This window comes from Folsomia candida, unplaced genomic scaffold (genome assembly GCF_002217175.1).
Source record: "Folsomia candida strain VU population unplaced genomic scaffold, ASM221717v1 Fcan01_Sc025, whole genome shotgun sequence".
Taxonomy (NCBI): domain Eukaryota; kingdom Metazoa; phylum Arthropoda; class Collembola; order Entomobryomorpha; family Isotomidae; genus Folsomia; species Folsomia candida.
In genome coordinates, this window is record NW_019091217.1 from 1,739,266 (window position 1) to 1,752,852 (window position 13,587).

At 37.1% G+C, this 13,587-nt stretch overlaps 3 protein-coding genes across 4 annotated transcripts; 1 reads left to right on the top strand and 2 right to left on the bottom strand.

The window, feature by feature from the left end:
• Positions 1-1,152: 1,152 nt before the first annotated feature.
• LOC110859262 (protein dpy-30 homolog) lies at positions 1,153-2,745 on the bottom strand. The gene is made up of 5 exons (XM_022108169.2): positions 2,626-2,745; positions 2,471-2,545; positions 2,314-2,391; positions 2,068-2,234; positions 1,153-1,984 (listed from the first exon to the last, which is right to left on the bottom strand). The coding sequence occupies exons 2-5, from the start codon at positions 2,493-2,495 to the stop codon at positions 1,781-1,783; spliced, it is 474 nt and encodes a 157-aa protein (XP_021963861.1). The 5' UTR covers positions 2,496-2,545; positions 2,626-2,745; the 3' UTR covers positions 1,153-1,780.
• Positions 2,746-2,917: 172 nt separating this feature from the next.
• LOC110859271 (40S ribosomal protein S23) lies at positions 2,918-4,113 on the top strand. 2 transcript variants are annotated; one of them, XM_022108180.2, is made up of 3 exons: positions 2,918-3,076; positions 3,335-3,512; positions 3,778-4,113. In XM_022108180.2, the coding sequence occupies exons 2-3, from the start codon at positions 3,351-3,353 to the stop codon at positions 4,045-4,047; spliced, it is 432 nt and encodes a 143-aa protein (XP_021963872.1). In that variant the 5' UTR covers positions 2,918-3,076; positions 3,335-3,350; the 3' UTR covers positions 4,048-4,113. The 2 variants fall into 2 exon arrangements, with proteins under 2 accessions (XP_021963872.1, XP_021963873.1); XM_022108181.2 differs by having other exon boundaries at positions 2,926-3,076; positions 3,338-3,512.
• Positions 4,114-4,230: 117 nt separating this feature from the next.
• On the bottom strand, positions 4,231-5,370 carry LOC110859270 (transmembrane protein 147). The gene is made up of 4 exons (XM_022108179.2): positions 5,184-5,370; positions 4,924-5,095; positions 4,618-4,839; positions 4,231-4,546 (listed from the first exon to the last, which is right to left on the bottom strand). Exons 1-4 carry the CDS (start codon positions 5,258-5,260, stop codon positions 4,313-4,315), a joined length of 705 nt encoding a protein of 234 aa, XP_021963871.1. The 5' UTR covers positions 5,261-5,370; the 3' UTR covers positions 4,231-4,312.
• Between the last annotated feature and the right edge of the window lie 8,217 nt (positions 5,371-13,587).

Here is a 13,587-nt window from a genome sequence, read left to right on the forward strand (position 1 = left end):
AACACCAGTTTAAAATTTTAGCATCTCGTTTTGTGCCATATCATCCCAGGATTCATATTATTACTAGACAATAAGAGAAAGGGTTCTTCTGCATTCAACAACGCCATGAAATGGGTATCTCGAATAAATCCTTGTGCATGAGACTTGTGGTACCCTTTGGCCAACATGGCGAGTTGGACCAGAATCACGTCAATGACGAAAAGACTTTGGATTAAATGGAGTGATATAAAAAATGACCAGGGAGAGAGAGAGAATCAAATCCCTACTGGCAGGAGAGGTCCCTTTGCTTTCTGTCTCGTGGGCCCCTTATTGCACACCAACAATGCTGAGGAGGAGCAGTGCTGGATTTCTCCGTCCTTTTTTATTGCCTCGCTTTCGCTGTCGACTCTGGATCTATCCATTGAATGGTATCATTTTTTATCAAGTAATGACAATAATGAAAGGCTTGCATTTTTGGTAACCTGCCTGTCCGTCTGTGTACCTCTCTTATTCAATGGACTCCATGCAATAATGCTAACCGTTACCAAACAAGCTAGATGAAAATTAATAATTTGGTTTGTACTTATAGACACTTTTTTGATCAAGAGTAGAGATTCAGTCCATGCATTTTGAATGTTTCGGAATTCGTAGCAATGAAAATCACCGAAAAATATCCATCAGACTTCAGTCATATAAGTCATCATGAAAATAATTTTAAAAAACAATTTTCGTTTATTTGATTTGAGACCAAGTCTCATTTTCTAATGAATTCAAAATTATTTCACACACGAAATCATAAAACTTTTTAAAAGATTTTAAGCTGTAACTGTAAGTGCTATGATTTGTATACGGTATATTCCGTATTACGGAATCAATAATAATATGTATTTTTACAGAATGTTAATTTGTGTATGATGACTTTTCTTGTTGTAAGTAAAGTCTGGTTTAACTACGTTAGAATAACATAACCGACTAACAGTGTCATTATCATGGAGTTTCAGTTCCAAATTCTCAGCAATAATGGACATCTTTCGGGTGAAACTTTTGCCTCTGGACTTCACATAGTACTACTGATGAGAATAATAAAAAATAATAATGAGACTACGTAAAGCACCCCATTCTTGGCCTAGTTTATGATGCAATAATTAATGAAAATGTGGTTCGGCTTAGAAGGACTATTTAATAAACTTCGGTTTTATTTTTCCTTCACCAAGCTTTCGACAAACAAACATTGTCTTCTTCAGGGTTAATGCAGATGCAATAATTAGGTTGATAAAGTATTTAGTCAAATAATACAAATTGAGATTACGCATATTCATTGGTGAAAAACTTTTAATTAAAGAACTATTTCGTCTAAATTATTCACATTCTACTTTATGTCTTATTTTATATAGAAGATAACTTTAATAAGAGGAACGTCATATAGCAGATACTCCATGTCACCACGCATAATAAGCAATCACATAAATATTCCTTTAAAATAGTGCTGTAAAGAATTACCATTGACTCTTATCTTGCCAAAAAAATTGAACATAATACCAATAAAATTGCAGGATGGGCGAGATTATTAAATATGAAAGTAAAGACAAGGAATGAATATGCCAACTGAATTTTAAAAATATTAGCTCGTTCGCTCACATATTCACTTATAATTGATTACTTATAATTTTATATAGTAATTACAAAATAACATCAGCCTATTCACTGAGCTAGTGCCTCAGAGATTACAATAGCATTAAAATTGGAACAGTGACAAAACATGCATATAAATATGATACCTTATTCGTGCATACGTAGCTTATTATCCGTCAAACTTTGACTTGTGCTTAAGGAGGTATGATGCTAGATAATCAATTGGTTCTGGTGGACGTTCCTTGCTCAGTGCGGCGAGAGCTTGGAGCAAAATTGGCACAACGGTTTGATCCAGATATTGTCGGGTTGGAACGCTTTGAAGATCGATACGCGGCTTTTTGCTAGGGACATCCAATTCTTTTGCAATGATTTTCTATTCATAATTTTGAAAATGTTGAGAACAAATTCATTGTACAAAATGGAATTACAAGTCATTAATACTCTAGCTATCTGTACCTGTACTTGTCCAGACAATGACGTTCCAGTTCCATCGGAAGCATTCCCAACTACTTTTACCATCCCTTCGGCAACCCCTTCACTTCCTCCAGCACCAGCCTCATCCGCCTTCTTTTCGCCATCAGCGGCTCCAGTTTTGCTCTCTGTCCCCTCTGCAGCCTTGTTCTCTGCAAACAAATTCGACCCATAATTTTTCGTCAATTCAAAACAAAATAAAGCAGTTTTTATTAGTTTTCCCTGCCTAACCTTTATCGATATCCACCTCCATCTTATTCCCTTCCTCAAGCTCCTTCTTTATCTGCTCACCTGCTGCGGAAGTCACATCTATGTACAATAAATTGTAATTGTAATCGGCTATTATGTGTTCACTGTTCAAAGTTGCATAATTACATAAATATATTACCTGCTACCGGTTTATCGTCCGACATGGTTTTCCTTTCTAATTCAGTCTTTTCCGAGTCTCTCTTCCAATAACTCCCTGCAATTTAAACAAATCATCATTAATTAAATGGATATTTAATTTAAAATATAATCAAGTAATTAATTAGAGAGAACTACCTAAAAGCACGGAAATAGGGAAAGAGCGAAACAAAAACAGTTCCTCTCCGCCGCAAAGAGAATTAATTCAACTCCCGCACGACAAAAGTCTCAATGCGTCAAATGCTTGCGTGAGATTTCTCAACATTGCTTTCATCCCGACTTTATATTATCATTCATGCAGATTGACATCGAACTTGACATTGCACATTTAGATTAAAAAACAAAAGAATTTTTTTAAATTCTAATACTGATTTCAAAATTTTGAAAAACTTGATCGGAAAATTGAGAATATGGGAGTGTAAAGTTGGTAGTAAAGCTGAGAGGGGGCCGGAGTCGCCATCTGCTCCCAGCGAGCGACGGCCGATCACCGGCGGAGCCCGTCAGCCATTGAAAGTTCAACCACATTTCTTTCACTCCACACATCGTGCTCGCTCTCAAGGAATCACCAGGATTTTTTAGAGAAAATTTTGTAAGTTTCTGGATTTTAAATTCATTTTGGAATTATCATGGTTTGCAATCATATAAATTTGGAGTGCCCCTTAGAAAGGGGTTAAAGTTTTTGACTTTAATTTGCTTGCTGATTTACATTTAGTAGTTTGTAATAGTTTGTAAATACACATACGGTGTACAGGAGCAATTAGTTACAAATTTGTTGAACAATAATAATAGTGTTTCATTAATCTTGTGACAATTTACTAATAATTCGTCATCTTGTTGTTTGTTTCAGTAGGTAAGAGTCGAAAATGGGGAAGCCCCGAGGTTTGAAGACAGCCAGAAAGCACGTGAACCACCGAAGAGATCAGCGATGGGCAGATAAAGATTACAAAAAGGCCCATTTGGGAACAAGGTGGAAGGCCAATCCGTTCGGAGGTGCTTCTCACGCCAAGGGAATCGTTTTAGAAAAGGTGAGTTGGGTGAAGAATCGTAATTGTCAACAAAAATCATGTGAATGGTGTTTATGGCAGAACGTGTTTAGTTAACATCTAATCATAGTCTTGAAATAGCACCGAAATTAAAGAGAAAGTCGAACCCTGTGGTCTTTGATTACTGTCTTTGCCGCTTCATGAAGTTCTTACAATTTTATATATGAATCTTAAAAAATACTGGAACTTAAAAGTAAATTACTGGTGTGCAATTCCCAATCTTAACGCTTATTTATTTTCTATTCAGGTTGGTGTCGAAGCTAAGCAGCCTAACTCTGCCATCAGAAAGTGTGTAAGAGTTCAGCTCATCAAGAACGGAAAGAAGATCACGGCGTTCGTACCTCGGGACGGTTGTTTAAACTATATTGAAGAGAACGACGAAGTTCTGGTTGCAGGATTCGGTCGTAAAGGTCACGCCGTCGGAGATATTCCCGGAGTCCGATTCAAGGTGGTGAAGGTCGCCAACGTCTCCCTCCTCGCTTTGTACAAGGAAAAGAAGGAGAGACCTAGGTCTTAAGTTTTTATTTGTATTCTGCTGTTGGAGTCTTTAAAAAATACAGTAACTCTTTCTAAAGAACAAACAGTTGATTATGTATGTATTATTTGGTTGCCCTTACGGAATCATTTTTTATTTATAATATTTAGCCATGTCGTCCTTCCATCCTAATCATGCAACAAAGCGGTCATTTCTCAACAACAGTTTAATATAGAACACAAACTTATTATTCGCACGAAAATAGTCATTCATTCATAACTCCTAGTGTAACTTCTAACATTAAAGCTTAAGCTACCGTAGAATAAATTTTGATGGTGCAGCCTCCAATGAGTAAGGTGAGAATTGACTTGATGAGCAGCACAGTCCAAGGGTCGATGAGATCACTGAAACTGAGGAAATTCACCAAAAGGTTCCTGTAACAGGAAGTTGCAGCGAGGAAGACGACCACCGGATAATACGTACGCTTCATGTCATGCCGTGACCAGAGCCACACTAAAGCTGCAATCGCAACATTGTGAACCTGTCCCACGAATAATTTAAATATATGTTAAAACAAATCGATGAGTGTGCCAAGTCGATAAGTAGACTCACCAAACTAATATTTGCATCCAGACCCAGTTGAATATATCGCCAATTGAACTCTACGCCTTTTGCCCCCACCCAAATAGCAAAGACACGAGTCAGTAAAAGTTCAGCAGTTCCCCATCCAATTCCAGCCGTCAAGACTTTAGAATGGCCACGACCAGGGATTCGTGAGAGGGCGAAATACATTCCTACGAGGTCCACCAGGTCCATCGAATCTTTCAGAAATTCCTACGACAGAAGTAAACCGACAGATTTATGCTTTATTATGTAGGCACTTGATAATTAAAATATTCTTATTGAAATTTCACTAACGGATGCGAGACGATCCTTTCCATCCAACACATCCGGTTCTGATGAGCTAAGTGATTCGTGACCGCTGGAAGGGATTGGAAAAAATGTAGCAAGAACTAACATTTTGCAGAGTTGTGTGAACGCGTAGATAAATCCAGTTTGGATACATTTCCAGAATGCTCCATACTCTGACCTGCATCATGGATAAAAAAATATTTTAGTAAAAATCGTTAAATCGTGGTTAATTTTAATACATTTTAACTAAATGACGAAGGACTCACAATCCAGAATGTTTGTAAGCCAGGTAGTAGGGCAAGTAGGCGAGGGCGATGCAGTTTCCAAAGTGGTAAAATGTCATTTTTAATTCTAATCCTTCGAATCTAATCAGAACCTTTTTTTTAGAACACACAAATTAAAATTAATAACTTTTCGGCATAAAGTTGAATTTCCCTCAAACTGCCCAGGATGAACTGAGACTGAACTCGGGTTGGAAAATCGTGATTCACATTCGTCTCATTTTTCGTCTCAAAAACTCCAATCTCATCGCCTCGTCTCATTTTTGCATTTTTCTCTCAATCTCATGCACAATTTCTAAATATCTTCATTTACAAGAGACAAGTTTGCATATGAAATTCAGGTCAGAATCGTCTGCAAGTTTGTCCCAAAAGTGTAACATAGGTGTAAATTGATTGCAATGAATTTCTCCCCACAAATTACCAACACGTTGCACATGTGGACTAATAAGCCGTAATTAAGCCACTTTTATTTATTGAGTGTCCATCTCATTGTTGAGAAAGAATCAAAGCGCAACACAGGAGTCGTGTATGTGCATAAATTCGTAATCGCATCACAATAATTGCCGCTGAGTTGATCAATATATGAGTAAACTAGATTTTTGTATGCCGTCCTTAGTGGTTCTGTTGTTCCTTGGATGTCGACGTTTCGATGGAGGAGTAGGAAACGTCAAAAGAGTTCTGGCTGCGATTTTACGAGAAAATCCATCAATAGTTTTTGACACGTTGTGCAAAATTCCAACTTCGTCGTAACTCTTTGGTGGCGATAATTGCTCAAAAGTGAGATAATAAGAAGGCAAATATTTTGACAATAATTATATCACACGAATGAATAATAAAATATTTGCATGTTTCGCCCAATAATGCATCAACTTTTTATGAAGGGCTAACAAAGGCTGCTATCTATGCAGTGCTACCCCACAATAATTTTTCAATTCGCCCAATAAAGTGAACCAGTTTTATTTCCAATAAATTTTGCATTCTCTGCTACAACATGTAATCACTCGATTGTATAACACTAACCAACGACGAGAGTACTTGAAGATATTTCCATTTATTTGGAAGCAAGTCCCTCAGCCATCTACGTGCGTGCATTGTTCTTCTTGGTAAAATGTTACAATAATTATAAAATTACTGCAATTAGGCGGAATGATAACTAAAGCATGTCGCAGCTGCCTTTTCCCCTTAACATAATTATTCCGTGTATACATTTTAATGCGCTAGAATAAATAACGGAAAGAAATAGCTTGTCGATCGATGATGATATATCGGATTATTGATATTATTATGATATTAAATGCACATCTTGTTCTGACGCAACTTTTCCATTTTTACATACCAAACTTCGCAATCTGATGATATACATATTTCTAATACCTATCTGATCTCATTTTATTCACGTCGCATGCCTTAAGAAATTCTTAATTAGTTTAATGTCCGAAACAGTTAAGTCCCATTGACTTTTGACAATTTGATAAAACGCCAGCTCCAAAAAGGTAGAAAAATGGGTCGGGCTATGGCCGGGCCCATGAACTGATTTAATTTGACATGAACAATAATTACAAATTGACAATGGGATCAAAATTAGTCACAGTAATTATAAAAGTAAATGATTTTGTAAATGATGGCGAACGACTTTGTTAGTGACGTGACGGGGATTAGTCACAGTTTATCATGCACATAAACTAACACGCAGGCAGGTAGGTGTGTATGCGGGGAGGAAATTAAATTGTATGCAGATGAGGTGGTGACTGCTGAGAGAGAAAAGTTGTCGAAATGAAATCCTAATTAATTGTCAATGATGATAGGCATGAAATCAATGAACAATTATTATTACGAAATTAATCTCATCGCTGAAAATCCCAGTGCGAGAAAAACGCTAGAAATAATTTTCGCCACCCATTTTAGCCAAATGGCAAAGATACATTACGCACAAAGGACAGAATATATTAGTTACATCAGACTCAATAATACGGTGACGAAATCCATGTCACTGTCAGTTTTTTAGCTAAAGTTTAAAGTCCCCTTGTTTTAATTGTGGATGTGGTTTTGCTGAGATTATTATTTTGCGATGATGATGACTGATGCAGATTGATTACTTTAATGGACTATATTTACCCTAAGTACTCACTCCAAAAGTGGAGCAGTTCATGTCGAATAAGTAAATTCTCAATTTGTGGCCTTTATCTCATTTAATGTGCTTTTGCAACACGGGACTGATTTATTTTTGGGACAACAAAAGGACACAAAGTAATAAAGTGTATAATCAGTTATTTATTAAGACAAAACCCTTTAAAGCTTGCCTTTATTCTGACAAAAGTGTCAATCTGCAATTGTTTTATGAACTGGATCGTGTCGTAAAGTGTCAATAATTTTGCGCCAAACCAATGTAATCAATCCTCTATGTATAAATTATGAACTGTAGAATCATTAAGTTTCAACTTGTGCTTCTGTTTGCATTTTCAATTTAAATTTAAATTCAACTCCTTCGAAAATAGATTGTTCGAATGACTCTTGTACTCATTAAAATTCCTCTCACTTTGCGACCGGAGGAGAGCATAAACTTAATATTTTTTTTTACTGTATTTGACACAGGACGACAAACTGTGGTACTATTTTGCATTCAGGACATGAGCTTGGGTTCTTGATTTCATTTATTGTTTGTTTTTCATTCGAGTTTGGTGATTGGTTTTGATCTTTGATTGTGCTGATTGATAAATGAGACTGATTCCAACGAATGGAAACGGAAGAATTGATTACTGCTCAAGAAAAGGTGAGATGATTGAGACAATGACAAACAAGGCCCTGTGTACACGTCCGTTCACTACAGCCATATTCACAGCAATGAAGTAGCGATAAAAAACCTGGTATTTACCACATTTCAGCTTCATATAAATGAACATACTGTCATTGAGATTCGGGAACCAGAGGTTCCCGAATACTGGCAGATTTTCCACAAAACTGGGAGAAAGTTGTCCCCTTAATTAACGAAGTGACAACAAGTGGTATGAGAAATGAATATCAGACATCCGTGCATCACAAAGTTAGTCAACCTTCAGCAGGCTTCATGATTTCGTATTGAAAATGCGGTCACACTTGTAGTTTTTCCACTTGCAGCTAATTTTATTGGTCTCATTTTCAATAAAATTATGTATGAATATCGTGTTTGATATTTGCATGGCTCATCAACACTGTAGCAAGCGAAAACTACCATCATTATTATTGTATTCACTTTATTCAATAGGAAGTCTATAGCTGTTTGCATTCAATTCAAATTTGCAAAATGCAGTTGTGGCCATATCATCACCATCGTAAGTGCAAATGGTCAACTATTTATGTAATGAAATGATATTGCAGCAACGCAATCTCATGAAAATAATAATAATAATAAGCTATCCATTTCATTCCTTTTGCTGTATTGCTGTCTGTCTGTCACAGAAAAAGAATCAAAACTCCGAGAGGAAACCAAAAGTCGTGACTCTCGTGTCATGCAAGAAATTCATCATCAAGTCCTCTTGTTGGTGTGCTACCTGATTCTGCCCATTAAAATTTGATGGCCTCACCCAAAAGGAGGTGACAACTCTCATTAAATTTCATTTTGCGAGCTGTAAACCGGCAAAAACTCCCCATTCCTCTCCTCTCTCATATTTTGCTGTAATTTTACTCTGTGCAAATACGTTCACCCAAGAATAACAACGTGTCAAACGAATGTTTGGCAAAAGTAAAATTGAAACTGCTTCTCCTGCTGCGTGTTTGAGAGAGTGGTCATTTCTGCAATTATACGGATTAATCGATAGGTGAACCAACCAAGCAACCAGACACGATTGCAGTACTTGTGGCGAACTTCCTCTTTGTTACACTTGGCCATTACATCAGAGAAAATTACTGCAAAGTGTGTGGACCACAAAGTTATTGCGATCCACACAAACTTCCTCTTTGTTAAGTCAGAGAAAATTAAGCGGGGAATTAGCACTCGTGGTCAAAACCAAACGAACGAGTACAAATGATGCAAATGCAAAATTACTTAATTATGTGTCGCAATTTGTGCAGTTTTTCTCGAGCAACTCCATCCAGCCTCAGCAGAATTCTTGCTTTCAAATTCTCACCACTGCCGCAACGTTTATTTTTACACACTTACCTGTCCCTTGCCGTTTACTTCCTTCTCACAATTACTTAATATCTCACAAAGATACGTGGTGTTGGAAAATATGCAGAAGCGTTTTTTGTCGGAACTCGGAAGTATCAATGTAGGCCATGTTTTTATCCTCCAACCACATATTTATTTAGCCGTTTCTCTAGTACAGTAGTCGATGGCCGAGGCATTGATCCGGCCGTCGACATTAAACAAGAGGCGTAAAAATGGCAACGTGTCAAGTGATCGCTTGAGAAGAGAAGGACCTAATTTTAATAAATAGCCTTTTCAAGAGTGTTGACCACTGTGTGCATGATAATACAAAACCGCTCTGTGCACGTAGCTGCCCTGCCTGAGTAACCTTAGTCGAGCAATAATCGCGAGCTGTCAAAAAGTTGCCGATTCACCCAATCAATCATAAAACTATAGAATTAGCCATCAACTAATCGCGAGATAATTAAGGATCATGCACGACTCACTCTCAAATTCCAATTTAACTGGGGACCGTCGACGCCCATTCTTCCAGTTGACACAAGTGCAACGCTAACGACACGTTTCTCTCTGCGAATATGAAATGGGCACGATGATTTCTAAGAGTTCAAGGCAACCTCAGTCAAAATGACCATCCATCCATCCACACTTCGAATCCTTAATCCCTTACGAGACAAATTGTAACAATAAGACGAAATTTAGTCGTCGACGCTGCACAACAACAACAACACGCTGTCCAACATGTCAGACAATTCCTTTTCAATACAAATGAGATGAATGAGTTGAGCTAATTCTTCCCCGTGAAGTGTAAATATTGTTACATTATTATCATGATGATAACTACGCAAATAAGTAAATGTGGATATTCGAATGACGCAACTTTTTACTTTTGTTTACATATAAATACTCCAAATCTTGTCATCGTTTACGTGAAATGTGTCCCCAAATGGATTTTTCTAATTAAAATTAAATAAGATGTCGACAAATGCCCCACGTAATTATCACGATGGATGCAGTAGCTGAAAAAACGTATGCAAATGGGTTCCTCGTTGTCATCTCTCGCTGTGCCTCAGATTACTGTCGCCTTTGTTCCGTCATAAAATATGTCTCCGCCACAGGTATGCAGAGCCAATAAGTAATTTATTCCTGGTTGCTTATGCACAGACGCCGCTGTATCACGAGCACAAACGACATGAACCAAAATTGACGCTGGGCGACAAATTTGCGAGACTGTACTCACAATTTGTAATATTGTTCTGCCAATTCCTATGCAAATAGGCGCCGCGTGGGGTCTTTGTCGAAGATTTTGGATTTGTTAACCAGAAAAAACTTGTCATAAATAGCTACGAGTAGAGATTGCGATATGTTTAAATTGCAACTATTGATATGATGAAGTGTGCAGTCAATGTCATGAAAATCTGCAGAAACAAATGGATATCTATCTAGATGGACAAATCTTTAACACATTTTGGTACCAAGTATTGATCTGCTGCAATGCTCACCATCAATCAACTCGGTGTCATGTACTGAAAAAGTGATGGGTGAACTTGCTCTGCTCGTTGCAAGAGGTTAATTGCAATGTAATTTCATAGCTTAAAAAAAGTGTGATTATTATTATGCGCTATGCCATGTGAATGTGAATCATTGAAATATGGAATAGTTTAGCGTATAGTACACAAGTGTATACATACGAATCATACGAGTGCGTATGTGTGTGATACACATTGATATTATGCCTATTGAGTCATAAATAAGGGGACTTTGTCCTCTCGAAGGCCTGCATTACATGTTTCAATTATTTACAAAAATTCTTGCCTTTGTTTTAGCTCGGAGCAATAATGAGATAAATTATGGAAATGTTCGCCAAGTGAAGCATTAGGCAGCGGTAAGTATGGGTTGTCAAGATGTGAAGCACTTTCCAATAAAGCATCGCACAGCCCAGGTTGTAATTTGCAGGCTAACTTTAGCCAAATGTTATCATCATGTATCCCTACACGTTTTGTGAGTGATGAGTGCAAAACGTTGTGCAGGGCTGTCGTTGTCCAATTTTGGGCCTGCAAATGCAATGCATGGGCGATAAGATTGGGTGAACAAGGGTCTCTGCTGGTCGGACGGGGTGTGTGTGACTTGTGTCGCACCTTCGATTTTGCTGACCCTCAAGTGCAACAAACAAAACCCAACCCAAGATATTGCACCTTGACCGCTTCTTAATTAAATTGATCAATGCAAATTAAAAACTTTTGCGTAGGAATTGACTGAATAAATCGCACGTTTATGTATGTGTCATGAGAAATAGTCTCAACTCTGCAACTTTGTGCCAATAATGGGGAAAATGTTTAAAAATAATGCTTAACTATTAACTGGATGTCAACGTCATAATTAAAAGAGTTAATTATATGGTGGATAGCTTCACCTTGGGCGGCCATGACAAGTAAGCTATTTTTGGAGATATATTGATACTAACAGTATTTCATCTTACGATGGGTGTGCCAGACTTGTCCCTTCCAGATTTTTTTTTGCAACATGTAGAATTACACACATTCACTAAATATAAATAACTTTTGGGTCAAAACTCGGGCCAGTACTAAAAAACTATCGACTTTTTTAACTTTCAAAATAAAAAATGCACCCTTTCCAAAGCGAAATTATTATGTACATACATACGTTTGAGGACCGTGAATACACCGATTCAGTCGTGGAAAATGGAGCCGTTTTAAAAAAATCTGGAAAGAACAAGCCTGGCACACCCATTGTTAGCCATGCATCTCCACCTTTACGAAACTATACGATCCTATTTATGCACAAAAGGATTCCCCGTAATTGAAAATAAGAACGCGAAAAAGTCGAGACTCGAGTTGAACTAGATTTTGAATTCCATACAAAGTTGCGAAATGTTCATCCAATTTAACGGCCAAGTAAATCTAAACTACTTTGAAAACAATTTTTGCTAAATATTTACAAACTTGACCCTGACAAATTTGCGCTACAACTCGACGAGAGTTGCATTATTACAAAATTATTGAAAAAGTTACACCTTATCAGCGTGCTACGATTGGGACGAGACGCACATTAATTTTTCGCTAATTTGACAACCATTTATTTACGTCTCTCTTTGATGAGATTATTTATTCACTGTGCATAGGTTGCCATTTGATTTGATACTTTTGGCACTGCAATCGTCTTTATTTTATCTCATTTGTATACAAATCTGGTAAAATTCGCATAATTTTGCTGTCGTAGAATTAACTAGTAGTACTTATCTACCGTTTTACAAATTGGGTACATTTGGCTGATAAAGAAGTACAAATTTGGCAAAACCCTCGATAAAATTGTCATTCTCATTATCACTGCCATTACCACGGTCATGCTGTTACGAATGTGCATCCATTACTTTATTGAGCAATGATGAATGAAGATTATGTATTTACAATACTTAAATCAGATTGTGCGAATATTTACGTTCACACAATTGAGCGGATTTATGTGATATTTAAAAATACTGCTGGCGACCAAAAGTGTCGCAATGTTGGCTTCTGATGATGAGAAACAATAACATTATAATAATTTTGTAACAAGTAACATTAAAAATTGACACCAAATTAATCACTGCTCATGGTTTGCAATATGTTGATCACCAAAATCAAGAGTGTTGCCTCAACCTGTCTCTTGTACTAATTTAATATGACGAGCAGTGTAAAAGCACAATTAAAACCGGTTGAATTCGATAATGACAATGATAATGAGAAGATGGTCGCAGTGCCAAAAAGTGTTGCAAAAATGTTTGTTGGTCACGTGTAACCTCCGAAGATTAATAAATATGATGGTCAACCCCGTTGACACTTTTGAAATTGGGCATTCCTATATGCTTTAATTAATTAGTAGACAAACACATTATAAATATCAATCCTAATGGGCTGCAGTAATAAAAACTTTTCATTTTACAGATAATTAATGGGATTCGATTGTTTTTGCCAGGACTGACACGTGCGTCCAATAGAATCTGCTGCTGCCAGAGTTATTACGAAGTAGAAATAATTGGACAAAACTTATCTAAAAAGCTTGCCAAACTAAATAAAATGTCATATCTGATAAGTTATGAAGTGTCAAGTGCCACAAGTTTTTCATCCAGCCCTGCACTCACATGCCCTTGTTACACACTTGTCTACTTTGAATTCAAAATTGCCCTTGAACATTAGTGCAGTGGGAAGAAATTAAATGGTTGACTGAACCCTTAACCAAGAACAAGGGGGAGGTCATCGTGGCGAAAGA

Excerpts from the sequence above, each read along its gene's own strand:
- LOC110859262 (XM_022108169.2), bottom strand. The coding sequence starts at position 2,495 with ATGTCGGACGATAAACCGGTAGCAG. Across the intron at positions 2,392-2,470 it reads GGACGATAAACCGGTAGCAG|ATGTGACTTCCGCAGCAGGT; the intron begins GTAATATATTTA and ends TATTGTACATAG. Across the intron at positions 2,235-2,313 it reads GGAGGTGGATATCGATAAAG|AGAACAAGGCTGCAGAGGGG; the intron begins GTTAGGCAGGGA and ends ATTTGTTTGCAG.
- LOC110859271 (XM_022108180.2), top strand. The coding sequence starts at position 3,351 with ATGGGGAAGCCCCGAGGTTTGAAGACAGCCAGAAAGCACGTGAACCAC. Across the intron at positions 3,513-3,777 it reads AGGGAATCGTTTTAGAAAAG|GTTGGTGTCGAAGCTAAGCA; the intron begins GTGAGTTGGGTG and ends TTTTCTATTCAG.
- LOC110859270 (XM_022108179.2), bottom strand. The coding sequence starts at position 5,260 with ATGACATTTTACCACTTTGGAAACTGCATCGCCCTCGCCTACTTGCCC. Across the intron at positions 5,096-5,183 it reads GCTTACAAACATTCTGGATT|GTCAGAGTATGGAGCATTCT; the intron begins GTGAGTCCTTCG and ends TCCATGATGCAG. Across the intron at positions 4,547-4,617 it reads TGGATGCAAATATTAGTTTG|GTTCACAATGTTGCGATTGC; the intron begins GTGAGTCTACTT and ends TTCGTGGGACAG.